This window comes from Hydractinia symbiolongicarpus, chromosome 4 (genome assembly GCF_029227915.1).
Source record: "Hydractinia symbiolongicarpus strain clone_291-10 chromosome 4, HSymV2.1, whole genome shotgun sequence".
Lineage (NCBI taxonomy): Eukaryota > Metazoa > Cnidaria > Hydrozoa > Anthoathecata > Hydractiniidae > Hydractinia > Hydractinia symbiolongicarpus.
Genome location: NC_079878.1, coordinates 16,285,687 through 16,313,359, shown reverse-complemented (window position 1 = coordinate 16,313,359; position 27,673 = coordinate 16,285,687). Strand labels below are relative to the sequence as shown.

The following is a 27,673-nucleotide window of genomic DNA, read 5'->3' as shown; positions in this document are numbered from 1 at the left end:
TTGACATAAGCATTTATATTTTTGTCAAGCAATAGGTTGACTAAGTATTGCTAACACATACTTATATGTGATATGGCAAAATTTTAATGCTGCTTGTTAAATCTAGTAATTAGTATTACCCTTTGTTTCTTATTTTAGTTTCGTTAATTAATATAAAGTATTTATATATTTATTCATTTTTGATGTTATGTTCCCTGAAACACCATATTTTCTGGATTATTAAATCAATTAAACAGCTTCAATGGAACTGTTTTTTATATTTTACGTACAGATCAATTTAACCTTTTTTAGAGCATTATAAACATTAAAGTAACTAAAAATATAATTGCAATGTCGAGTGGAGAGGTAATTAATGGCTATCGCAATGAAGAATCACGATTGGAAAGAGGAAGTGACATGTGGATGGAAGCCAATCAATCATCAGCCCGATTGTTTGAAAAGTCAAAGATTTCTGCTTTACGGGGTATATATTTTTTGTTTTTCTAGATAATAGTATAATTCTACTTTTTACACTTTAAAAATTGTGTATGCATTCCAAGTGTTCTTTTCGCTTTTTTTAATCTTATTTGTTTTGCTTAGATGAGAGAGAAGGTGTTCAAAAGAAAACTTTTACCAAATGGGTAAATTCACATTTGCAGAAAGTCGGTGCTCATATTAATGACCTATATCATGATTTGCAAGATGGTCGACAACTTATTTTGTTGCTAGAAATTTTATCAGCAGAGAAATTGGTATTTCAATTATTTTGTTTGGTGTGTGTATAGCTTTTGGCTCAAACATCCTGGTAACAGTTGTTCCATAATGTACAGGTTCTGCTAGCCCTATTGGCAGGGAAACAAATTTAGGTTACTCCATATCGTTCTGAATAAGTTAAAAACCTTGATTTTGACCTAAAATTTTAGTATCTGCTATCTGGTCTTCTGTTGGATCCTTTGCTCCAATTAAACTTTCATTTCTATGTTACAATATTTATTTTATCAACAAGGTCAATTTTTTCTTTTATCAATTTTTTTTTAAACACTGATCTCATAAAGAGCACAGTGTGGAACGAAAAATGTTAATATCTATCTATTACAATAACGTCAAACAAATTGGTAATGATTGTCCCAGTAACTGAAATATTGCATATTGGTAGTGATATAAATAAGGACCAGAATATTTAATTTTTGGTCCAACAAATATTATTAAAGCTAAGACATGCTTTTTAAAACATAAGTGTGTTGATTTGGAGTGGCCTCAGAATGGATTTTTGGTCCTAAAAATATTAAGGTATGTTTAAGACATGCTTTTTAAAACATGTTTCGAAGTGGTAAGTGGCTTTTTCACTATTAAACAGAATTTGAAATTTATTTCATTCAGCCACGCCCAAGCAAAGGACGCATGAGAATTCATATGTTAGAAAATGTTGATAAAAGTTTGCAGTTCCTAAAAGTTAAAGAGGTATATGTTTTTGTTTTGTTTTGTAATATGATTGCATTGCCTTATGTTTCCCATTACATTCATGAGATTGCATAGTATGCCTTAAAGAGGAACTCCAGTAAAAATCAGTTTTTTCTTTTTTCTTTTATACGTACTCAGAAAAGCATAAGAAATGTAAAACAACTTACTTTACTTGTTTTCCTCATTAAAAATTGTTGTAATAGTCTTCGCATAAACAATTTTTTTCCCTTAAAAAAACAGACAAGTGCGATTTCAGTTAGGACTGGACCTGATTATAAATAATGACGCCACATCGTGCAGAAAGTTTGAGCAAGGGCAGAGAACATCTATGTTAAACCACATTTATAGTTTACATTTTAATCGCTTTTTGTATGTACTTTACCTTTAAATCTTTAAAAAATGGTTAGTTGTTCTGCGTTTGGATGTACCAATTGATCAGAAAAGTGTAAGGAAGTTAGTTTTCACAAAATCCCATTGTTTAAAAAGAAAGAACTAGGACAAAAATGGCTCATCAAATACGTTGTGTGGGTGATCTACCAAGGGATCAAAGTTTTTATGTTTGTTCGTCGCACTTCAGATACCAATTTCCAATACAAACACCGATAAAAAAGTTATCTAGTTAGACATGTATCTTTCGTAGCGCTCGTTTAGTTTCTATTCTTTGCTTTTCAAGAAAGAAGCTTTTTTAATGGAAGGACCTGCCAGATTTTTTCAGGGGGTAAATGTACTCATTTTTTTAAATCATTACTTTTAATCTTTGTTGCTGTTTAGCCTGCATGCAACGCAGATACACAGTTTCTAATAATGATATTGATAAGAGTGTTTTTTATTTATACAATATTTTCCCCCCATTTTACCAACTTATCAATTCGACAGAGACATTATTCGATCTTTCGATCACCCATTTCAATGGTTCTCCATCACAGAAAATAATACAACATTACATAAGATTTGTTTGCATTTGTGTGCGAAAAAGCGCTTGCGGAGGAATGATATTGTTGATTGTTGAAATTAAAATAGATTGGCTTGTGAAGTAAGAAAGAAGTGATGAAAGATTATTTTACTGAATCAAAAGATAAGGTGAAAATGTGAAAAAAAGCAATTAAATGATTTTTTTGATTTTTTTAAAGAGGAAAAATTTCGCTAAGAATATATCATATAAAATCGTTGCTGTATATCTCCTAGCTACGTTGGAAAAATCCTTCAGCAATTTTGTTTGATTTGACACAGCACACTCTTTCAGTATTGGTTTCCATTGCTCTACAATTTCCACATTCACACCAATTTGTATTACCCGTACATGCCTCTGCATCAGTAAAAGACACCTCGTCACTTTCTACATCATTATTAACTTCTTCCTTATCAGACACAGAAGGTTTAAAGTCGTATGGCTGCAGCTTTGGTGCAGCTTTTCACGAAGAAAATTTTCCGATTCTGAGCTTTCTAAGTTATAATCTTTTTCATTATTACAAGACATGTTATCAACGAACAATGGAAACAGTAAGCAAAACATTTAGAAAGCAAGATACTGACCTTTTTGACTTTCTGCACGATGTGACGTATGCTCATTTATTGGGACCTAGTCCTCTCTGCTTTACGCGACTTTGAAAATTATTTGAAGTTAAAGATGTTTCTAGACGCGGTAAAGGTATAAATGAAGAATTTTAATAACTGTAAAAGGTTTGTTTTGGCTTATTTATGTAATGTCTTATCAAAATAACAATTTTTCAAAATATGTTTTTTTTCCACTGGAGTGCCCCTTTTAGGGTGTTTGCACATCTGTAGGTGCAGAGGTCCACTAATCTTACATATGTCATCTGAAAGTGAATAAAGAAGTGATACAAATCTGTTTTTATTACATAAATGCCTTTAGATTATTTTTGTTTTGTATTCACAACATTAATTTTAGTGTCTTTTTTCTCTTTCTTGAAATGAAAATATCCTATATACTTTTTTATGTAGTCATTTGACCCTTTAAAATGAATTTGAGTAAACGATTGTGGTACCTCTTTGAGCTTAAAAATCTTAGAAACCAAAGTTAAGGATTAAAAAAAAAATAAAAATGATGCACAGTGTCTATTCAAACTATAATGAACAAGACAAACTTTTGAGTAAAAATTGCATGTAACAATTATATTAAAATTTACCACAGAAATTATTGTCCTGTCATATTCTAAGGTTGCTATTGTGTATTACAAAATGTTGCCTTTTATTTCAACCGGGTAAAGAAATGTGAGACATATTTTTATGAGGTAATTATTTTTTATTAAAGACATTTTTATACTTTAGGTTTACCTGACTAACATTGGCAGCCATGATATTGTGGATGGTAATCCTAAAATTACACTTGGTCTTATTTGGACAATAATCCTTCGTTTCCAGGTAAATGAATGTTTAACAGATACTAAAACATTAAATTCATTTTAATTGTAACAATATACTCCTCTAAAATAATTACTACTATACTCCAATAAATATGCCCAAACATTTTATCAAGGGCCCTGTCTCAAAAGAAATTCAAGTAATTACTCAGGTGCTTATTTATTGGCAGTCATTGTTACAAACTTCCCCCTACTGTTGTATACCCAATACTTGTTTCAGAAACATATCCTTGACACATGCAATGGATTATCAATTTTTTTATTTGTTTGACAATCTGAGTTACCCAGTTTCTACTCGTATTATAGATTCAAGATTTAATGATTGAAATGGACTCCACAGAGAAACGGTCTGCCAAAGATGCATTGTTGTTATGGTGTCAATCGAAAGCACAAGGGTTAGAATGATTTTGGTGCTTATAAAAGTAACAACTTACTTTTGTCAAATTTGTGGTGTTTTATACTAATTTATTTTTAGGTATAAAAATGTTAACATTACCAATTTCACAACAAGTTGGCGTGATGGGCTTGCATTTAATGCCATTATTCATAAACATAGGTAAATTGTTTAACATAAAACTAAGGTTTGGGAAAACATGCATATAATTATGTTTTTGTTTTCCTTTTAGAACTGATTTAATTGAATTTGACAAACTCGTACAAGAGGAACCCATAACTAATCTTAATGTAGCTTTTGACACAGCAGAACGAGAACTTGGGATTTTACCTTTACTTGATGCTCCAGGTACCCTATATTTTGCTCTTTCTGTTCATTTATTTTTTATTTTTTTTTTTTTTTAAAAAAAAGATTACAATTTCTTGTTAATATTTCAAAAGAGCATAGTATCAAAATTGAGCTATGGACTGCCTTTGTAGCACAAATTTATGTTAATTAAAGGAAAATTGCATCAGTAAAAATGTCATCTTTCTGCAGACTTGGCAACATCAAAATGTTAAATACTGTTTTAGGCTAAATTTGGTTTAAAAATTTACATCTAGTTTTACCAAAGAGTGAGATAGTTATTCAGCTTCTGCTGCATCTTGTTCATCTTTACAATGCCCAGTCTTTTTCATATAGATGTCAATGTTAATTATCCTGATGAAAAATCTATAATGACATATGTGGCTACATACTATCAATATTTTTCAAAAATGAAACAGGTTGAAGTTTCTGGAAGCAGAATACAAAAGGTGTGTAATGTTGCTTCCTGGTATAGACTTAACTATAAAGTACTTTATAGGGGTCTTTATGGCTTAATTGTGATCTTGTTTCATCATTTTTATCTTATTGTGGATAGACACAGAAATTAAAATTGTGTCTATCTTGTTTTTAGTATCATTAAATGTATGGGGATAATTTTATTTTAGGTAATTAAACATGCCTTAGATAATGAGAAACTTATACAAGAATATGAAAATTTGAGCTTGAACTTAATGCAGTGGATACAGGAGAAGATTATCAAGTTGAAAGATCGTTCATTGGGGAATTCCTTGGTGACTCTTCAACAACAGATGACTGAATTCAATTTGTATCGGATACAAGAAAAGCCACCTAAGTATGTGTGTTTGTGTTTGTATATATTCGCCATACATCTTTCATGAAAATCTCATGGCTTTATGCTTGTATATATAAATAAGAACTTTGTTTGTCACCACAACACAACATCAATATGGGATAATTTGCCTTCCCATGTTAGACTCACATTTGAGATCTAATAACTTGTCAGGCTAACCTGGCTTCATCTACAGCGTGAATACCCCCGGATTCTCTAAAGAACAATCCATTTTTTAAACCAAAACAGTCCCACATTCTAGTTTATTTAACAGAAGTGATACAGCAGTAGTTTATTTTTAAAAAAGATTGTTTTCTTCATAAAGTTAAACTTTTAGTTTAGTTAAAAAAATTACTGATAACTGGGACTATTTTTAGGTTTGTTGAAAAATGCAGTCTTGAAGTTCAGATGTTTGAGATAACAAGTCAGTTGCGCCTGAATCATCAAAAAATGTATAGCCCACCAGAGGGCCTCCTAGTGAACAATATCAACAAAGCCTGGCAAGAAATGGAACAAGAAGAACACAAGCGGGAAGTTGCAATTCGTGACGAACTAATAAGACAGCAAGAACTAGAAGAAATTGCTAGTCGATTTAAACGCAAGGCTAAATTAAGAGATGCTTGGTTAAATGAAAACTGCAAACTGCTAAGCACGGATAACTTTGGCGAAGATCTGCCGGCAGTGGAAGCTTCTGTAAAAAAACATGAAGCAATTGAAACTGACATTAAAGTAATGTTTGTTTATGTTGTATACCTTTATTTTTTCTCAAACTCTTCACAATTGTATAATTTTATTTTAACTAATATTTAGGCATATGAAGCTCGTATTAATGGAGTTGAACAGTTGGCTGCCAAACTAGAAAAAGAAAACTTTCACCGCATTGATTCCATTAACACACTGACAGGAAATATTAAGGAAATGTGGTTAAAGTTACTACAATTACTTCATTGGAGAAGCTCACGCTTGAATAAGCATCTTAGTTTGCATAAAGTATTTCAAGAAATGATATACATTATTGACTGGATGGATGAAATTAGGGTATGTTATGTATAGTTTCATCTATATTGCAATTTTAATAGCTATTTACAATCATCCCAATGTCAGTATTTAAATTGCATAAAGTAATCATGTTAAACTGCTTGATCTTCTAATATTTTCATGGTGCATATTTGAAAGTTTGATCTCCAATATCATAACTTGTTTTTTACCTTTAGGGAGGTCTGCTGTCAGAAGATTATGGTAAACATCTCTTGGGAGTTGAAGATTTGTTACAGAAACATGATTTAGTGGAAGCAGACATCTCAGCACAAGCAGAACGTGTTCAAAATACTAATACGTCAGCTGACACTTTTCTCGAAGATGCTGCGAAAACCGAAAGTGACGGTAAATATATTTAAAAAAAATTACTGTACCATCTGTTTTTAAAAAGGTTAGTGTTTTTTAAAAAAAAAAAATCATTATTCTGCTAATAACACCCTTTTCTCATATTTCTTCAAACTCATAAGTAGTTAATGTTTCCTAAGAGATGTTTACATGTATACTGGACAATAGTACATAGTTTATCTTCCGCTTTTGTATTTAGCATTCTTTATATGGTAAGACAAAGTTACTTCACTATGCCAAAGGCTCAGAAATAAATTAACACATCAAATAATTATTAATCAAATATTTTTTGTAGGTTACAAGCCAGATGTTAAAACTATAAAAAGTAATCAAATTGAAATGAAAACAAACTATAAAGAACTATGTGATCTTGCACAGAAGCGGAGACAGCGTCTGGAAGAATCTCTCAAACTGCACACATTCTATCGAGACATGGAAGAAGAAGATATTTGGCTGTCGGAGAAGGAATATTTTGTATCGTCAACAGAATATGGTCATGATTCACACACAACCACACTTCTGCTGCAGCAACACAAAGTTCGTTTAATTATTTTATTAATATGAAGTTGATATCTATACTAATGGCAAGCTCAGAACACAGTTTATGTAGACTTTAAAAACCTATTAATCCCACAGCAGTAAATTTAATCACTTTAGAAACCATAGAGTTTTCGATATGTATACAATTTGTTTGTTATGGTTTTTTTGTTGTAATTGCATCATGCATCAATTCAGTTGCAGGTTAGATGTCACTGAAATTGTTTTAAGAATTCCTTATCCCATAAAACATTCAAAATTAATTTTTTAAGTCATTTAGCAAATACCAGTCTAGTATGAACTAAGGAGTTTAGTCTGGTAAATAACTGGATATGGCATTGGGTGTCCAATTATTTCTTTATTTGCTTATTGTCTAGACGTTGGAGCAAGAATTGACTGCCAAAAAAGTTCACACAGTTGAATTGGTTGCGCAAAAGGAAAGTTTACTTCAGGAAATGCCATATGCTAATGACAAAGTAAATGAACATGTTGAAACGCTGAGCACAAAATGGGATGTGGTAAATATACTGTCAGCGCAACGTAGGAAACGTTTAGAAGAAGTTTTTAATTTGCATCAAGTAAGTAATTATGTTGACATTAACTAATTACAGCATCACATTCCTTTAATTTTTTGACACATGGAAAATGCACAAACTTTGACTTCATTGATTTGACTTCACAAGAAAACTGTTAAAGACCTCAACTAATGTAGCAATTAATAATGTGGGAGACTTTTATTTTTTTACAATGTATATATGTAGAAATAACCAAAATTTGAGTACAGTAACCAACTATCTTGAATTGTTTGTTGTATAAAATGCACACAAAAATAATTTTGTATATGGCTGTAAAACGATCCAAGGCTTAAGCAAAAGGTACATAGACATTGAGAAAATTTTTTGGATTAAGTATTTGATAGTTTATAAAAGCAAGTCAGGCCATTCTTGCTATTCATCACTAATAACAAATTTTTTGTTAAGTTTTTTGCAGATTGTCGTGAGATTGAGGCTGATATGAATGAAATGGAAGCTCCCGTTGCTGGTAATGATTACGGTCATGATGATGAATCTGTTAATGAGTTAATCCGAAAACATGGAGTAAGGCTATTGGTTATAATCAGAAAATAAGTGTCCCAACTTAGGTTTCTTGTTTTATTTTATATGACAAATTGTGTGTTGTTTTTAGTTGCTTGCAGAAGAAATCAGTGCTCTTGAGCCTAGAATTACATCTATGGAGGAACAAAAACTAAATACACTGGGAGAGCAGGTATTTTGTTCATCACTAATTACTTCATTTACTTTGTTTATTTGCCTCTTTTTTAATAGTTGTTAAACCCTGTTCTGTAGGACCAAGATGCTCCAGATGTATTGGAAGCTAAACAAGGGTATGTAAAATACACTGATGCACTGAGAACACCCTAATATTAAGTTCTTACAGACTTTTTTTTAAATTTGTTCACTGGGGTGACATGTTATTTCCCTGCCTGCTTTGTGAACATGTTGGAATTGACATTGGCAATAGCCCTGCGCTAACATAAATTTGTAAGGTTGTATTCTATTTTTTCAGTCTGGATGATCACTATAATGCACTACAGTACAAACTGTCAGTACATCATCAGAAACTTCTAGATGCATTGGCTCTTTACAAGTTATACAGTGAAGCAGATATTGTAAAATCATGGGTTGTTGAGAGAGTATGTAGAATTTTTGTTACCAATATTCAGCCATCATTGATTTATATTGACCTTGTGTGCAACGAAACATTTTGTATTTAGAGGTCACAGCTGACTGTCTTCTTAAAAGTTGACCGCACTGATGATTTGGAAAGATGTAAAGTCATTGAACTGAGATATGACGGCTTTGAAAAGGTAATGACATTGATTTAGGGAGCATCTGAAGGCCAGTCCTAACTAATTGTTCTTAGCAATATTGATTAATTGGTACTTTGCTAATCTTTTTCAGTATCTTATCTAACATCCAAATTACTGCAACGATTTTGGCTGTTTTTAGGTTGGATAAAATTTAAGAAGAAAAATAAAGTTGTTGTATGAGCATGTTCACTGTGGCATGTGATTGCATTTAGAAACTCTGGTCAATTCTAAATTCTTCTTTTTTCCTGATAGGAATTAGAAGCAAACACTGACCGCATGAAAACTGTAAACGAACTTGCTGAGAAAGTAATAGACAAAGATCCTACTGAGGCTGAAGAAGTACAAAATTGCATTGATAAATTAAATTTGAGGTGAGGAAAGCATGCATTGTACTTGAAACATTGTTTTGTATACACTATACATTGATTCAAATATGTTTTTCTGTTTTTAGTTGGGAAGCCTTGCAAAAGGATGCTGCAGACAAGAAAACAGAATTAGCAACATGCTTAATGATTCAACATCTATACAGTGAAATGACAGAAACGCAGGTATAGTCTTCTTTCTGCGTCCAACCTATTATTTGGTAATGTTTTCATACACAAGTGTGTTGTTACAGTTTTGCTATTCACTTTTTATTGTGATTTAGAGCTGGATTTTAGAAAAGTCTCGTTTGCTTGCCTCAGTTGAAGATCCTGGTGCAGACTTATCAAGTGTTATTACGTTACAACGGCGATTGAACAGTATTGAACGTGACATTGCAGCCTTACCGTCAAAGGTAAACAAAAGTATTGTAGTTATTCTGGAAAGAAGTTCAGTTTTTTAAGAACTTGTAGTCAAAACATCGTCAGAATTTTAGGAATCAAGAATGATTAATAACTCAATGAAAGAACGATTAATTAATATTAGATTAAAGAGGATAGAATAAAGTACATGTAAATGTGTTGATAAAATAACATATAAAAGATAAGTTTTTGTACATTATTATTTTCAGAGAAACCTTGTCTCTAAAATTAATTTACAGTGGAATCCCTCTAACTCGGACCCTCAGTGGGGACAGGAAATTCGCCTAAGTTAGCAAATGTTCAAGATATCTGAAGTCTCAATAACACAGCCTTTCTTATCAGGATTTTTGATTTTAAAGATTTTTGGTTAAAAAGAACAAGTTGTTCGTCTTTGGTTTTACATGGATGAGTGTAAAAAGAAAGAACGGTGTGCAAATTAATCGATGTCTTTATCATTTAGTATTCATGAAATAGAAAACACATGCATATACAACTTTACTGTGTTTTAAAGAGGTCTGTTACTACTTGTTTTAACATTAGAATTTACAATTTTCAACCTTTGTTTTTTCGTAGATGTTGTGATTTCAGTTTTTCTCTCATCTATCATGAAAGCACTTGTTTAGGAATGCTGTATTTTCTCCTTAATTTCTTTCAATATTTTGTATTATTCTACAATTGTACATAATTGTAATTTTCGTTTTTCTCTGCTGTGTGATGCCACATTCGATGTTTAAATGTCTTTTTTTAAGTAATATTGTAACAATTCAATTTTAAATTCGAACAAGAAGCCCTGGGGGCTCTAAGAATATCCGCTCGCTACCATAGTATTTGATGACAACCTGCTAATTTGTTGTGTTATCGTGCCAAACATTCGAAGAGATTTGGTGCATGAAGCTCTGCAGATAAAGCACGCAAGTGACATTATATCTTAGAACAAACGCAAACAAAATGAAACATGTCATAATAAACTCACATTTTAAAAGAAATTGCTAACAAAAAATACAGCCTATCATTCATGGTTGTGAGTCTTGCAATTGAAACGTTTATATTACAGCATGATGGCGGCCAGAGCGGATGCAAGTTGGCTCTTGACAAAGTTTCTTGTTGTTTTAATTATTGGTATACTTGTAAAGAAGCCACTGTTCACAAATAGTGAAGTTTCAACAAATCTAACACAAGTGGATGCTGCAATTTCTTATGGTTGTTTATGGCAGTATCAAAAGAGCAGGAATTTAGCTTACGTAAAACGCAGTTTGTTTTTACTGCTACTTTTATTGATAGCAGGAGATATTGAAGCGTGCCCGGGACCACAAGCCGATGGAAATGTTGGTAGATTAACAGATTTTACTTTCAGAAAAGGAGTAAAGTTATTTCACCAAAACTGTAGAGGTTTGACAAATTGTTTACCAAATATTACGGCTTTATTTTCGGGAGAGAAAAACTCAATTTTATCTCTCTCAGAGATACATATTGTACACGAAAGTGATAGCTTGTTTTGTATTCCGGGGTTCCAGTTTGAAGAAAAGAGACGAAAAACTGGCCTAGGAGGAGGTGTTGCTATATACGTATCGGAGAATATAAACTGGAAACGACGAGAAGACCCTGAATGTAAATTTTTAGAAAACATTTGGATCGAAATATGCCCGGAAAAAGCGAAACATTATCTAATTTGCTGGATGTGCCGACCCCCAGACAATTCACTTCACTTACACAAGAAGTGGAAAGAATATTTTCAATATACGCTTGTGACCATTAACAACTTATCGCTAGAAGTTATCATTATGGACGACTTTAATGTTAACTATAAAAATAAAAATGATCATTCAGAATTTAAAGAGCTAATGGCTGTCCAGGGATTTAAACAGTTGGTAAAAGCGGCTACGAGAACAACAAGAGAATCAAGCACCCTTATAGATTTGATTTATACAAACAATCACTCGCTAATTCGTTCCACAAAAGTTATACCCTTGAGTATTGGCGATCACGATTGCCTCGCTTGCGTTCGAAGACACACTGGTCAAAAACTTCCACCAAAAGTAATTACTTGTAGTAATTATACCAACTACAACCATGATGATTTTTTAAAAGAATTAAATAAGCAAAATTGGAAGCATTTGTGCACATTGACTGATGTAATTAGTGCGTGGAGTTATTTTAAAAAAATTTTGTTAACCGTAATCGATAAACACGCGCCGCTCATACAAAAGAGAGTGAAGGGAGGCAAGTGCCCGTGGTTAGGTACGGAGGTTAGGAGACTTATGTCTCGGAGAGATACGGTCTTGAGGAAGGCACAGTGCTTATTGGCGTCTTTATAAAAACCTAAAGAACCGATGCAATAACATGATAAAAAATGCAAAGAACAGTTTTCACAAAAACCTCCTTATCGAGAGCAAGAGTAACCCAAGAAAATTTTGGAAAATTATTAAAAGCATTTTTCCAACAGAAGGGAAGTCGGTAACCAATGGCATATGTACATCGGCTGAAGAAAACTTAACAAAAGCTGGTAGTTTTTGTTCATATTTTTCCACATGTGCAAATAAACTTAAATCTGTTGCACTGCCAATGAAGGAATTTATACGGAGTAAGCCAAGTCAAGTGAATGAAAATACGAATTCTGTTTTTGCGTTCACTTACGTTTCAAATGTATTTGTTGAAAGTCAGCTGAAGAAGTTGCAGCGCAAGAAAGCTACAGGTTATGACCAAATACCATCAGGACTTTTAAAAGACGGAGCCACAGCGTTATCAAGTCCCTTATCGTTCATCATCAACTTGTCGCTAAAAACAGCCACCATACCAACTGAATGGAAGTTAGCGAAAGTCATCCCACTCCATAAGGGTGGGAAAATGGACGAAATGTCAAACTATCGACCGATCCCCATCCTACCAGTCATATCTAAAATAATGGAGAGAGCTGTTTATGTTCAACTTGTGAACTATCTTGAAGAAAATGAATTTTAACACCCAACCAAAACAGATACAGGAAGAAACAATCTACCGAATTAGCCACACTCTATCTGACAGAGGAAATCAGGAAGAAGATGGACAAAGGGAATTTAACAGGTGCGCTTTACGTTGACCTGTCAAAGGCTTTCGATACTTTAAGCCACTCCATTCTCCTGTCAAAACTAAGAAGTTATGGAGTCAAAGGTTTGTCACTAAACTGGTTCGCAGATTACTTGTTTAACCGCGCCCAGATTTGTGAAGTAAATGGTCAATGGTCTAATCCCAACCCCATTGTTTGTGGTGTACCACAAGGGTCCATTCTTGGACCCTGTCTCTTTTTAATCTACTTCAATGATTTCGAAAATTGTTTGAAACATTCTAGAGTACTAAACTTTGCAGACGATACCGTGTTATACAATGGACGAAAAACAAGCCAGCAACTTGAGATCGCTTTCAACGCTGAATTGAAAAACGTAGACAGGTACTTCATTGAAAACGAACTTGTATTAAATCTGAAGGCTGGAAAAACCGAATTGATGATATTCGGCACTCGCAAAAATTTGAATAAAAACGGATCAACCTTGAACTTGGAAATCAACGGAAAGCTAATTAACGCAACCACCGAATATCGATATCTTGGGACTGTTCTCGACCAGACTTTGTCAATGAACCATCACTTTATAAGTCTTTACAAGAAAATGTCTGCCAAGCTTCATTTACTACTCTCATTGAAATCCAACTTAACGAACAATGCCATCACTAAAATCTATGTTGGAATGCTGCTGCCAACGCTTCTTTACTGCTGCACTACAAACCTGAATCTTACCAACGGCCAGCAAAATAAGCTTCAATCACTTGATAGAAGAATTGCGAAGGTGACAGAAACGTCAAGTACCAATTATGAATGAAATAAAGAAACATGCTGTCATGCTCGTCACAAAATGCTTGGAAAAAGCAGTGTGTAGCAATTTTGATGATTTCTTCGAGATAAGATCGCCCAGTAGAAACACCCGAAACAACAATTACTTATTGACAATACCTAGAGTGAGACTTGAAGTAAATAGATCTGGTTTTAAATTTATGGGATCAAAGATTTATAATGACTTGCCAATCGAAATTCGAAAATCGGATACTTTACCAAGTTTCGTAAGAAAATCTAAAAGCTATTTTAACCTGTAATAAATTATTTTATGCCTTATTGTAAAGCTAGTATTTTTAACTCATGTTTTTAACTGTTATATAATAATAATATTTTATAATTTTATTTTTCAGAGGACATATATTAAGAGCAGTTTTTTAAAAGCTGAATTATATCCATCCTGTATAAACATTCATAATAATAATAATAATAATAATGGTCTTAAACGGGATATAGTTGACAAAAAATCAAAATTTTGATGTGACCATCATGTTCAGCATACTTTTGTTATTAACTGTGCCTAATTATGGCGAAAATGAAGTGGTTTTAATTTTTGGACCAATTTTGGCCTAAAATGACATTTAGGTGGCAAAAAAACAAGATTTTGATGTCACCATCATGTTCAGCATACTTTTTTTGTTAACTGTGCCAAATTTTGGCCTAAAACGTCATTTAGATGACCTCCAAGTACATAGGGAGCTTGGGTACGAAGTTTAAATCTGTGACGTTGCAATTGACCACTTGGGACAGGGTTAGTTAGTTAGTCAGTTATACCAATCCTATCCTCCTCTCAGATTAACGTAAAATCCCATGGTCGATTTTTTCTCAAAAAATGCTCCGAAAGAAAAAAACGACGGTTTTAAAGAATTTCCCACGCCTTCGGGTGCGGAAATTCAATTATTTGATGTCTGTTTCCAGAAAGTTTGAGTTCCATTAGTTTGAGTTCCATTAGTTTTTTGCTAAAGAACATTGGCAAGATGGTAAGACTAAGCAAATGTCTGAGTTATTCGGGGTAGGAGTAAAGCAGATTATTTTGAATTGATTAAAATTTACCCGTGTAAGCGAATTTCTGAGTTAATCAGGGTCCGATTTAGAGGGATTCTACTCTATATCAAAGGCTTTTTGCTTCTCAATTTAACAATGTTAAACAATATTGGAATGAATTATATTCTCTTTTTCAGATGCAAGATTTACATGCTCAAGCAGTAGATATCTCCAGGTTGTACCCAGAAGAGGCTGTAAATGTTCAAACTAAATTTGATGATCTTCAAACTTGTTGGGACAAATTGTCTCGAATGGTAAGAGAATGAATAACTTGAGGTTTGCATATAAATAAAAAAAAAAGAATAATTCCTTTCGATACTTCCCTTTTCCTGTTAATTGCAATCTAAAAGGTATTTTTTTTGTAAAAAAAATCACTTATTTCTCAGCACCCCTTCTCCACTTGTTGTCATTTAGGTGAAGGAAAAGAACGAATCTCTTGCAGAAATGGGAGAATTGAAAAGATTCATCATGTCACTTGATGATTTCTTAAATTGGCTTCAACAGACATCTGAGCCGTGCTCTTCTGAGGACCTGCCACAGAGTCTATCTGAAGCGGAATCCTTGCTAGATGCTCACTTTGAGCTGCAAGTAAGTAGGGATATAAATTTGTTTACATTTTGGAGGGGAATGTCCCCGGCAATGCAAAACAATATCTCAGGTTTGTTCCCCAAAACATTGAATTTTTTGTTGGCACTGCCATCTGCAACAAACTGTAAAAGAAATTGTTCAATAAAAAAAAATTTATGATCTATTTAACATTTTAGTCTAGTAACAGGCCTAAATGCCTTTTTAGTTCCTAAAACATTGAAACCTTTATTTTATATACTTTAAAAAATCTCTTGTTTATTTTCCCTTGACTAAATAGTCTATCCTTCAGATTGTTGAAAATCTGTTTCACTATTAACTAGAAATAAGCATTGGTTAAACTAGCTTTTTGATGAACTAAGTCTGCTTCCATTTAATAGCATTAAAATTCCTTTAGTAAAACCAACTGACATAAGTAAGCCATAATTTTTTAATGTTTTTCTGCTAAACGCTAACTTGTTTTCCATGCAATTGTTAGACGGTGATAGAAGATCATTTAGACGACTACAACTTATTGATGGATGAAGGTCCTAAGTACATACGACAAGACCAAAACGATTTACAAACTCAATCACTGCGACAACAGATGAAAGATGTAAAGAACGGATGGCAAGAACTTTATGTGTTATGGAATAACAGAAAAGTTTTGCTGGAACAGAGCATGAACTATCAGGTACAATGTTTTTTAAACGTTCTTTAGTGTCACCTAGCCTTGTTACAGGGTTCTCAAAACTCCTAAAATCTCCTCCAAAAGTAGACTTCAACTTTCTTTTTACAAAACTATATAGTCAGCCAAATATTTTTTTTTCAAAATGCATAAGAAATGCTACATAGATAAAAAACAAAATTCACTTGTGGTATTACCTCAACCCTATTCGGGGAGGGATGGATTCCACGCCCCCCTCTGATGTTTTTTTCTTAATAACTCAAACGCTACGTTGCATGGCTATGATACTGAGTTTCAGTATTTATCCATTAGACACCTGTAGCCAAATTTTCAGGTCTCATGCCTCTCAGAGGCTTTAATATTGGCTATTACTCGAAACTACTCCTTAAAATCTCTATGAAACCTTTATAACTGGGAAAATATTATAACTCTTGTTAGGATTATCCTTAGAACTTGAAACTTACAACACAACTTTGTTTCATCATGAAGAATCATTTTCCTTTTTTTGAACACGTGATTAATCCAATTTCCCGATTTTTTGGATTTTATTCGAAAATCTGAAATAACTGGAATTTTAGGGCAATTTTTTGGCAACTTTTCATGCAATCTATGTAAAAACCAGTAAATATGTTAAAGATCTTTTATTTAGCTTCCAGAAACTTCAAACAGAATGCAAAAATTCTTCTAGAACTAAAGTAATTGAATTTTAAACAGTTGGTGGCATTTTGAAGAAATTTCAAGTTTTTGATGACGTTACAGAAAATGTGCTGACACAAGCAAAAATTTATTACCACCATTTTGTTTTTTTTGTGACGATAAGTGTGCCAATATGATTCAATTTAAACGAGCCTATGAAAAGTTATTAGGAGGGCGGCGGAATCCTTCCTCCCCCCTTCCGGTCATAATATGTTAGAAAAATTCCGGACCGAATAGGGTTAATCTCCTCGAATGTAAAAATATGAAAATGTCCTCAAATGTCCTTAATTTTTTTTTGAAAAAAAATTATCTTGAAATAGGTTTGAAATCTCCTTCTTTCTTTTCCAGTTATTTTTGCGTGACTCAAAGCAATGCGAAGCTATTCTGGGACAACAAGAATTATATTTATCAAAACAAGTGGAAGCTGTAAGTTTATACGAAATATTATCAATATTGCAGCAGTTCTATATCCCATTACTGTTACTTATCACCAAATCAATGAATACTTTGGAATTTGAACTAGTATTGTAGTGTTGTAGAAAAACATGTGAGATTAGAAAAAGAGAATTTATGACCCCAATTGACGTACCTAATATGCAATAGCGATCGAATAGTTTTGTCCACTTTTTAATGGAAGAAAATATTGATTCTGGTGGAGTTAGACAATTCTGTTAGAAAGTGTTCCTCTAGCTCTCCTCCACACAATATAAGTACTATTGAGAATGTTTTTTCCCTTCCTTAGCCTACTGCTGATGCTGTGCAGGAGGAGATAAAAAATCTCAGTGAATTCATACAAAAGATGGATACACACGATGAGAAAGTTAAACACATTGATCAGTTCGCAGACCAACTGTATAAAAACAATCACTATGCGAAGGATAAAATTAAAGAAAAGTCTTGCTCCATCGTTGAGCGGTATGTGATAATATTTGTCTTGTATCAAGAGCTGTATGTAAGCTCATTTAAACCTTATAATTTTGTCCATTTCAGAAATTCGGATAATTTCGTTCATAAATTAGTTTTTTTTTTCATAAGCTATAGTTCATTAGCTTGTCGTAACTGCATCAAATATAGAATTGAGGTTCACTAAAGTACACTTATTTTGTGTGTGGAGAAATGTCTCTTTTTAACAAATTATGAAAGCTACTGGTAATAAATATGAAAACTGATTTACTTTGGTGCTGACCAAGCGAAATGGCTAATTGTGTTTTAGTCGTGATGAAAACGCTAAAAACGCTAATGAGTTAATGGCGAAACTGCAAGAAGATTTGCGACTAAAGCAGTTTTTGGAGGATTCAGACGAGGTTAGCCTGTTTTTTTTGTATTCTCAACAGAGTTTCTCTGTGGTTCTGTTTTTTAACGGACTGTTTTATGTTTCTCAGGTTATTGATTGGATGAACGAACGTTTGCAGTCCGCTTCTGATGAATCGTATAAAGATCTCACTAATGTCCGAAGTAAATTGATAAAGCATGCAGCTTTTGAGGCCGAGTTGGAAGCTAATAAAACGAAAATAGATGCGCTGAAAAAGGTGTGGTGCTAATATAGAATATGTCCCAAAGTGTTTTATCCTTTTGAGTTTTACTGTTTACTATTTATTTTAAGACTGGGGACAAGATTGTCGAGTCAAATCCTGAAACCAAACCAGAAATCGAAAGCCGTTTGAAAAAGATTGATGAATTATGGGGAATATTACACAAAGCCTCCACTGGAAAGAAAGCTCATTTAAGTGAAGCTAATCGACAACAACAGTTTGATAACGAAATTGCCAACCTGGACAAGTGGATTAGTGAAATTCAAACAACGTTAAGGGATAAAGAGACTGGTACCGATATTGCTACTGCTAGAGCGCTTCACAACAAACACAAGGTATGTGTGACCAAGGTCGATTCCTTATATTGTGCTTTTCTCAACTTTGTACATTGTGTTTCTCACCCAGCGTGTCTTGCATGCATGGTTTTCTTGCTAAATATCAATAATTGCCTTCACTTTTTGCTTGTAGCGTACTGAGAAAGATGTTGTAACAAAAAAGCAAAGGATGATTGATCTTAGTGCGAATCCTGAAGAAGTTGACGAAGAAAAAATTGTTGCTGAACAACAAATTATGGCAGAAAGGTATATAACAATGACGTAACAAAGTGATTGAAGAAGAGGTCTAGGTTCTGTAGTCGAATACTGCGGGTGTTTTTTTTCGAGAAGGGGTGAAAATTTAGAACATTTGGCAATATTGGCTAATAGTAAGGGGAAATGACAAAAATTGGATCTGGTCAGGATGACAAATTGTTGGTCACCATCTTTTTGAACAAAAAATAAAGATTTAATATTATGTGTATGTTAATTAGATTCCAATCGCTTGAAGAACCTCTGCAAGAACGCAAGGCAGTTTTGGACGAATCTTTACAATTTTATCAGTTTAAACGAGATGTGGAAGACGCGTTGGTAGGTCTTCAACAACTGGTTGTATTTAACACTGTCTACATGCTAAACCCTTTCAGTACTGTGAAAATCCTGAAATTTTGGCAAAAATTTGAAGATGTCCTGAAATTGCCCTGGAAATTAATCATAATGAACAAAATTTTGCAAATGTTTAAATGTTTAATTTTCTAATAAAACTTCGGAAAGAAAGTACTTAAAAATTCAAGACATTATTTTTTATATAATTAAATTTCCTGGAAATTTGGCACAGCTATACTCGTTTTCTCCTGGAAAAATAAGAAAAGGGTGTCCTAAATAGACTTAGAATGTACATTTTATTCTTTTGTTGCAACCTTGGTTAGTTGCGTCTAATAAAATTAGATTTTTAAAAGCTCGTGTCTTTCATATAGTTATGGGTGCATGAAAAAGAACCCATACTTAAGTCAACGAATTATGGCGATTCACTTCATGACGTTCAAAGATCAAAGAAGCGACATTCGGTAAGTACGGACATTTTAAGGGGAGGTAAGATGCGATTAGGGTTGTTGCGATCGGTTTTATGTCATGTAAAAAAATTATTAACGTTATTCAGTCATTTTTAATGGACATGCTATATTTAATGCACGTGAAAATCTTGATTACCTTTAAGAGCCAATGTCTGTAAGAGTATGGCAGTTTGAAAAAGTTTGAAAAATTCATTTTTCTGAACTACTATAACATATCATTTGACAATCAGTCAAAATTTATTTGAACTGCTTGAAATAGTGTTAGAAAATTTGAATTTTACATGTAGCAATTCTGCACAAACCGTACAAACAGAAGGTTGGCCAACATTAGCATATTTTTGAGGCTGAAATAAGAGTTTCATAACTATACTGCAGCTGACAAAGAAAATACGCTAGTGGAAGAGAGTGAATACATTCTATAATTGATCTTACAGAACCTCTGCACTGAGATTGATGGGCATGAGCCACTGATAGTAGCGTTGTACCAAAGAGGTAATGAAATGGTCAATGAAGATCATCCACGCGCAGAAGAAGTGCAAAAGTTAAAAGACGATATAAAAGTGTGTTGGGACAGTTTAAAACAACTGTCAGATGGCTGTCAAGACAAATTGGACGAATCGCTTCAAGCCAAACAAGTAAGCTGAAATAAACATGCTTATTTGGCATCATTATTACAAGTGATTTTAGCTTTTTGTTGACCATTTTTTAATTTCTTGCAGTACTTTTTCGATGCTGCCGAGGCAGAATCTTGGATGAGCGAGAAAGAATTATTTTTATTGGGAGATGATCGAGGTAAAGATGAGGAGCATGTGCAAAAAATGTTAAAAAAACACAATGCTGTTGAAAACGCTATCGTGGATTACGGAGATACAATCGAAGAGTTAGCTAGTGTAGCGAAAGCCTTAATCGATGAGAAACACCCTGAAAGGCAAGCTATATATTTGGTTGTATATTTTGACGGCATGCCACTTAGTTGATTTAACCTTGTAATTATACTGTTCTGTTTCTTTTTCTTTAGCGAATCTGTTCAGAATACACAAACAAGAATTAAGGAACTTTACTCTAGACTTAAAGACTTGGCTGATGAACGACAAGGCAAGCTGGATGAAAACCTTAAGCTGTTCCAATTTAACCGCGAGATCCAAGATTTAGAGTCATGGATTGCAGATCGAGAACTTGTAGCTGGTTTGCAAGATATTGGGCAAGATTTTGATCAAATTCAAATGTTGGAGGAACGTTTCGACGTGTTTGCGGAGGAGACTAGAAATGTTGGTACCGAGCGAGTTGAAACTGTTAATGCGGTAGCTGATCAGTTGATAGGTACAGGTCACTCTGATGCCACTGTTATTGCTGAGTGGAAGAAAGGATTGAATGAAGCATGGGAGAACTTAATAGAAATGTTGAATACAAGAAAAGAGGTGTGTAACGTGCTGCTGTTTTATTTAAAAAACAACGAGTTTTAATTTTCCTGACGAGGTTTAAATTAACAGGCGTGGCTAAAACTGACATTTTTTCTTGCTTTTTATCTCCTGAAAATTTAACAGAGATTTAGCTTGTTTTTTTAAGTATGATTCCACATTCAATTGTGTTTAGTTCAAAACAATAACCATTGTCTATTGTTTTAAGTACCTTTTGGCTGCTCATGAGTATCACCGATTCTTCCACGAAGCCAGAGAAACATTGGTTATGATCCAGGATAAAGCGAAAAATTTAACAGAGGATTTGGGACGTGACCAACAGTCTGTGTACACCTTACAACGAAAACATAAAACATTCGAAGCAGATTTACAACCACTCGGCCACCAGGTTTGATGACGATTTTTTTCTTTCTAAGGCACCCCCTCCCCCACAGCGTAATAGTTAACTTTTTTTCGCCCATCAAGTCTTTCATAGCTTTTTTTATTTTTTATTTTATATTTTACTATGCTATCGTTGTAACATTCGCGCCTCACTACACGTAGTCTTTATTTCATATTAAGGTTATTACTTTTAAATAGAAACTTAATAGACATCGCTGTTTAATTTAAAATTTTTTTATGCAATTCTTTTATATCAGGTGCAGGGTATACAAGATTTTTCCGCCGAGCTAAAAGGTCTCTACGCTGGTATCAAATTAATGGAGATATCAGCTAAAGAAGAAGAGGTTATTCATGCATGGAAGGACTTGCTTTTGACTGTCCGACAAAGAAGTGACAAGTTGGGGCAATCCGACGAATATCAGCGCCTGATCATGTTAATTCAAGATTTGTTGAATTGGATACAAGATATGAAGTTGCAAATTTTATCGGACGAGAAACCCAAGTACTTAATTTGCATTTGTGTAAACATCGCATGCGAACCCTGCCTGTCTATTCCTGTTTGTTTACTTATGTGTTTCTTTAGAGACATCTCTGCTTGCGAACATCTAATGAGTATCCATCAAAGTCGCAAAGCAGAAATGGACACGAAGGAAGACAAGTTTAAACACGTGTTTAACCTGACAAAGAAGCTGATTGCCAAAAATCATTACGCCACTATAGAAATTGATGACAAGATCAAAGAGTTGAGAGAGAAAAAGGATAACTTGGAAGAAGAATGGGACCTACATTGGGAAGATTTGCAACTCTGTAGGCTTTTTTGTTTCGTCTTTTTTGCCATTTTTGTGCCTGTTTCACACATTGTGTATTTATTAGTTTTAATTGATAAATTGATTTATTTTTTTAGCATTAGAAGTGATGCAGTTTGCACGTGATGCACATCTGGCTGATGATTGGATGAATCAAAACGAACATAGTGTCACCGGAAAGGATTTCGGAGTAAGTTTTATGTCCGTTTATATTTACTCAGCATGCCCTCGTTTGCATTGTTGATGGTCCTCATGTGGTGTAGATTGGATGTGCCTCCTTTTTTAAAGAAATTAAAACTGAAATTCTTCTTACGTTGTCGACAAAATATTCTCTAAGATCGTTTTGAAAAATGACAACTCATTTTAACCTATACCCGGCTAAAAATATACAGCTTTAAAACCTTATTTCCAGGGAATTTTGCCTTCGTAATAATGTTAACTAGGGTAGAAAAAAAACTGAGCTGTTTCTAAGGTGTTCTTAATATATGGCCAAGCTTTTCCCAAGACATTCTAGCAAAGGAAAAAGTGCATATTAGGAATATAAAAAGGATATATTTAAAATTGAGTTTCAAGAATACCATGGATATTTTTGATGTTCTGTAGATGAATACATCATTATGGATACTGCAACTATTGCTGGGAAGCGATGCTTTTCCATTGCTACTTTAATATAAGAACAATTAGGAGAACGTTTTATATCAGCCTTCCCAGCGAACTACAGCATAAATAATATATCTGTAAATTTTAGAAATGTTTGGATGAAGTCGATATGATGATTGAAAAACATAAGAAATTTGAAAGGCTTATTAACAAACAAGAAGACAGATTTCACAATTTAGAACGCTTGACAACATTTGAACTTCGAAACGCTCGACAGAAACAGCTTGAAGCTGCTAAGAAGGAGAAGGAAGAGAAAGAACGCCTCGGTTAGACTTTCACTAGTTTATGCCCTTGCCTTTCTTTCCTTGTTTTTTGTTTGTTTGTTTTGCAACATCTGTTTTTTTATATAAATTGGGTACAATTCAAGATTTTTTCTCTACGATTCGACATTTGGTATTAAACAATATTCTTATAGAACGCGAGCTAGCAGAGGCTCGCGAGCGAGAGATGGAATTACAACGTGCGCGAGAAGAGGAAGAGAAACTAGAGAAGGCTCGGAAAATTCAAGTCAGTCCAGAAGCTTTAAAACAAGCTGAAGAATTAATGCAATCAGCTAACGTAAGTGTTAATAATGATGTACACTACAATGACGGGAGTATTTTTTGCGAATAGACTAATAATTAAGACTTTTTCACAAGAAATTATAAACCTCTTATCATTTCCAGTGCCTCACAGTTCATAAATTCAGTAATTTGGTAATGAGGACATTTAAAACCACGATTAGCGAATTCAAATGCTGTTTAAATGGCCTAGTTGTCTGCGAAAATAGAGCTTTTGTTGCCTACAGGTTTCATTGAATTGTTCCATCGTTAATTGTTTTTTATTGTAAAACTGCACATAGATTTTTCTAGGATTGTAGGATTTGATTTTTTGGTGGTACTAAATCGGAAAATATCCGTTTAAAATTTAAAGTTGTTTTAAAAATATTGTTCTAGTTAGATTTAATAATTACTTACTTCTTTGTCATTTTTTAGTTCAATGAAACTCCAGCTGTCAATGAAAACGACGACGAGGTGGATTTCCAACTTGAAGGTAGGCTACTTATTTACAATGAAAAAAATCGACGGACTATACGTTTTAACGTGAAAATTTTTTAGCTTACCTTCAACGTTTGTAAACTTTGAAAATCTGCACAACCTAACTTCGAGTTATTCTCAAAATACGTTTAAGTCAGTGCTCAATTAATGTTTTTCAATATTTGGTACCCCAACCCCAACTCTGTATAAAAATTCTCAGCATTTGTTCCATAATTTGTAGTAGTTGAGCTTGACACTAATTTGTTCAAAGTTGATCACGGTGAATTTATATGAGAATCTATATTTTTTATTTAAAGAAGCGACAGGTGACGCTGAGCTTAAGATTGGAGTTGAAGGGATTAAAATGCTTGGTTATTTATCGAGAAAGCCGACGAAAGAATCGCAAAATAAAAAAGCGCACTCAAGGTAATTCAAATAGCGCCCCCAACTTCCCGCCCTTAAAAGAACTCCCTGTAAATTCACGATGAAAGTTAAAAATTCATGGTTTTGTATTTGTTTCGTTCTGTGAGAATAAGCCAGAATAAGTAACGTGGAATCTTGCTCAATATTGAAGAAATAATTCCCTTTATAAGCCTGGCCGGATTCAAAAAATGAATTCGTTTGATAGTAGCTCCTGCAGAAATCGCCACTCAAGGTGTCAGAGTTGTTAAATAAAAAAATAAACGTGTGTATTTGTATGCTCTTTGGTGCTTATGATAGATTTTTTTCACAAATATAATCCGCATGCCCAAAATCTTGGAAGAACATTTAAAAAAGAGAACTAATTCGATGCAATTCTGTACTTTTAAAATACACTTTAGCCAATCTAAAGAGTTAACATATCAAAAAATGGGCTTATCCACCATGATGGACCTCCATACTTACTTAATACAACAAAGCTCCATATGTTCACAATTTTGCTTCTGCAACTAAAACCCTGTAGCTACGCCTTAGCCCAGTTCTAATTTAGGCTAGATTAGCCTTTGCAATATATGGTTACTTATTTTCAGGGTATGGAAGCAGTTTTATGTGCTTATGAAGGATAGAGATTTGATATTTTTCCGCGATGAAAAAGAAGCTAAACAAGTAAGTATATATTTCTTTGCGAGTGAATAATATTTTGCACTCGTAATAGTAAGTTGCCAGAGCTGGGATGTCAAATTAAGAAGTGTATGCTAAACGTAACGTAGATGTAAAATGTCGATTTTTGGGAGAATATGACAATGTTGAACTTGAAACTGAAAAATATATTTTTTGAAGCTATTTTTGCCAATGAAAATATACATTTAATTGACGTTTGGTGTACACTCATTCCTGTATGTTTTCAGCAATCAAAAATTTTCCCAAATTTCGAACCTCGCGATGTTGAAGTAAATATGCGCTTTTTATTTGGGTCATTTGATGACGAGTTGGAAAATTGTGTTGCTTTGATATCTGTAAAGACAACACTTAAGGCGCTGATTATATTATGTTGTAACAAAACAAAACTGTATACAACAACAGGTTTAGTCATTCTCGCAGAACGAAAAATGTCAATAATATTTGTGTTTTCGGTTTCATAGTTTTCTTCCACCCACACTATGTCGCTGTCACGACCGCCATTATTAAACAGCTGCAGTAACGTGTCGAGCTGGGTATTTTTTCTTTCCAAAACCATACAAGCATAGATTTTCGTCACAAAATGGCATATTCGAACGAAGCAGAAGAAATAAATGGATTAATAGAAAGGGGAGTTTAAAGGGCGCGCTTTTTACTTTGCCAGGATAAAAGGTTTGAAGTAATACTCGCAGATGAAGAACAAATAAAACCATTCCATGAAAATGTGCAGAAATGCTTGTTTGTGCTATAGCTGTTTAGTTTTCAAGGGTTTAAAAAATGCGCGCAGCAAAAATGAGTGACGGAGGTCAAATTTTATTTCTGCAAAATGTTTTGCAAAATGTTGTGATTGTCATTTATTCTCATAGAAATTGAATCCAATCCAAACAATTACTGCTATCGGAAGTCAGGTAAGTGTTGCATCGGATTATCACAAAAAGAAAAACGTTTTACGACTTGCACTCGCCTCCGGTGCTGAATACCTCATGCAGAGCGATTCACCAGACGAAATGTCTCTATGGATACAACACATCAGGGGCAGTGCTGTTGATTCTAACGCTAAAGGAAAAAATACAACAAACATTGTTGACACAAGCTCTCCTTCACGGCCAACTTCTGCGGTTATAAACGACGAATCTCCTTCGCAGGAGACTACCCATAAGAAAGAAAAGAAAAGGTCGTCTTTGTTTGGTAAGAAGAAGAAATCGATGAAGGGCGAGACGCCAACATAGCAGGATTCCTAGTTACATTCTACATTGGTGTAACCTGATACCACGTGATTAGTTCACGTGATAGTAAACTACCTGTTAGTCTAAAATTATCATTCGTTTTCGTATGAACAAATATTCATTTTCTTTTAGCTTACAAATTGTTATATAATAATGTATAGATACAGAGATGTAAGGACTTATGTGCAATTTTAATTGTGTTTTCTATTAATTATCTGTTATATGTATGAGAGTAATTTATATAAGGCGGTTGTATAAGTATAAGTTAATAAACTTCTAAAGTCTTCCAAATATGTCGGCGCATTTTTCGATATGCAATGCAACTTTGAGTTTGTGTAGCCATGTTTGTTGTTTTCCAGTCGCGTATGCACGTTTTTAGGAATCTTACATTTTATGCTTTGTCCAAGTTTGATTTGTTAGTCAAAGTTGGATTTTTAATTTAAATTCACATCCATGTCGTGTATATCTTGCTGGCCAATCATACAAAAATTGTGTCAATTTGTTTATCATAGAACGATATATATTTCAGAAAGATACCTGGTAGTGTAATATTTATTTTATTTCTTTCTAACTGTTGTATATAATATCTTACTATCTTTTTTTAACTTTTATTTTATTGATAAATATTTTAATTCAAGCCTCGTTTGCTCTTAACATGTGATACAACAGCAGATATTTTCTGTTGTTTTCCAATCGCTGGCAACAATTTATTTTTTGACGTCATATAAACTGTAGTTTTATCATCGTGAACCAAACAAACGAAATAACCTTTTAACATTTAATGGTTATCTTATTTCTTCATTTCTAAACGCTTTTATTTATTACAGCATAATCATGGGTCATTGTGAAGAAAATATTTGTGGTTTTTGCAGACAACTCTACTATCTCACTTTTCCGCGTTAAAGATTATATTGACGTAATCTATGATGATTCTGCACTGACGAAGGAAAGAAAAATGGGCAGCTTTCACTGATTAGTTATCATACAAAAAATCAATTTTGTTTGTGAAGTAATATTTCGTTTTAACGTGTTATGAGAAAAATACACGAAAAAAAAGTACTCTAAGTTCACTTATTTGAATTTGGGAGGAAAATTTAATAATTAGAGAAAAAATCAATACTGCAATACCTTTTTTTGTCGACCGTTTACTGACGTTAATTTTTATTTCCTTGTATTCTAATTCGCTTTACTTTGACTCAGCTAATAGCCAGCAGTATTTTAATTGTATCACATCTTTATTGCACTCTTTCAGAATCGTTACAATTCTTTACGTCGTTAAAAAAAATATATGTACACAATATATAATAAACAATAAGCAAGACTGGAACTAGTTTGCCGTGTAACAGCACATG

The 27,673-nt window shown here is 33.5% G+C and overlaps 2 protein-coding genes across 2 annotated transcripts; both read left to right on the top strand.

Annotated features, from left to right (window-relative positions):
- The first annotated feature begins 272 nt into the window (after positions 1-272).
- Positions 273-27,103, top strand: LOC130641584 (spectrin beta chain, non-erythrocytic 1-like). Its single transcript, XM_057448455.1, has 46 exons — positions 273-463; positions 580-731; positions 1,360-1,440; positions 3,730-3,822; positions 4,128-4,216; positions 4,297-4,377; positions 4,448-4,563; positions 4,897-5,009; positions 5,187-5,374; positions 5,749-6,100; positions 6,182-6,409; positions 6,586-6,754; positions 7,050-7,291; positions 7,669-7,869; positions 8,272-8,388; positions 8,477-8,557; positions 8,638-8,675; positions 8,858-8,984; positions 9,066-9,158; positions 9,414-9,532; positions 9,613-9,709; positions 9,808-9,936; positions 14,987-15,103; positions 15,264-15,437; positions 15,913-16,107; positions 17,146-17,223; positions 17,540-17,712; positions 18,011-18,101; positions 18,180-18,326; positions 18,401-18,664; positions 18,798-18,910; positions 19,138-19,234; positions 19,621-19,710; positions 20,151-20,351; positions 20,436-20,644; positions 20,735-21,134; positions 21,343-21,522; positions 21,773-22,017; positions 22,099-22,322; positions 22,420-22,511; positions 23,070-23,247; positions 23,397-23,539; positions 23,956-24,013; positions 24,315-24,423; positions 25,008-25,083; positions 25,962-27,103. The coding sequence occupies exons 1-46, from the start codon at positions 331-333 to the stop codon at positions 26,322-26,324; spliced, it is 7,056 nt and encodes a 2,351-aa protein (XP_057304438.1). The 5' UTR covers positions 273-330; the 3' UTR covers positions 26,325-27,103.
- On the top strand, positions 12,781-14,194 carry LOC130641589 (uncharacterized). The gene is made up of 2 exons (XM_057448463.1): positions 12,781-13,003; positions 13,269-14,194. Exons 1-2 carry the CDS (start codon positions 12,891-12,893, stop codon positions 13,792-13,794), a joined length of 639 nt encoding a protein of 212 aa, XP_057304446.1. The 5' UTR covers positions 12,781-12,890; the 3' UTR covers positions 13,795-14,194.
- Positions 27,104-27,673: the final 570 nt, after the last annotated feature.

Bases quoted from the DNA above. Each gene is read 5' to 3' on its own strand.
- LOC130641584 (XM_057448455.1), top strand. From the start codon at position 331: ATGTCGAGTGGAGAGGTAATTAATGGCTATCGCAATGAAGAATCACGA. The intron at 5,010-5,186 runs GTGTGTAATGTT...ATTTTATTTTAG, and splicing joins CTGGAAGCAGAATACAAAAG to GTAATTAAACATGCCTTAGA. The intron at 18,102-18,179 runs GTTAGCCTGTTT...TATGTTTCTCAG, and splicing joins TTTTGGAGGATTCAGACGAG to GTTATTGATTGGATGAACGA.
- LOC130641589 (XM_057448463.1), top strand. From the start codon at position 12,891: ATGAATTTTAACACCCAACCAAAACAGATACAGGAAGAAACAATCTAC. The intron at 13,004-13,268 runs GTGCGCTTTACG...GAAACATTCTAG, and splicing joins GGACAAAGGGAATTTAACAG to AGTACTAAACTTTGCAGACG.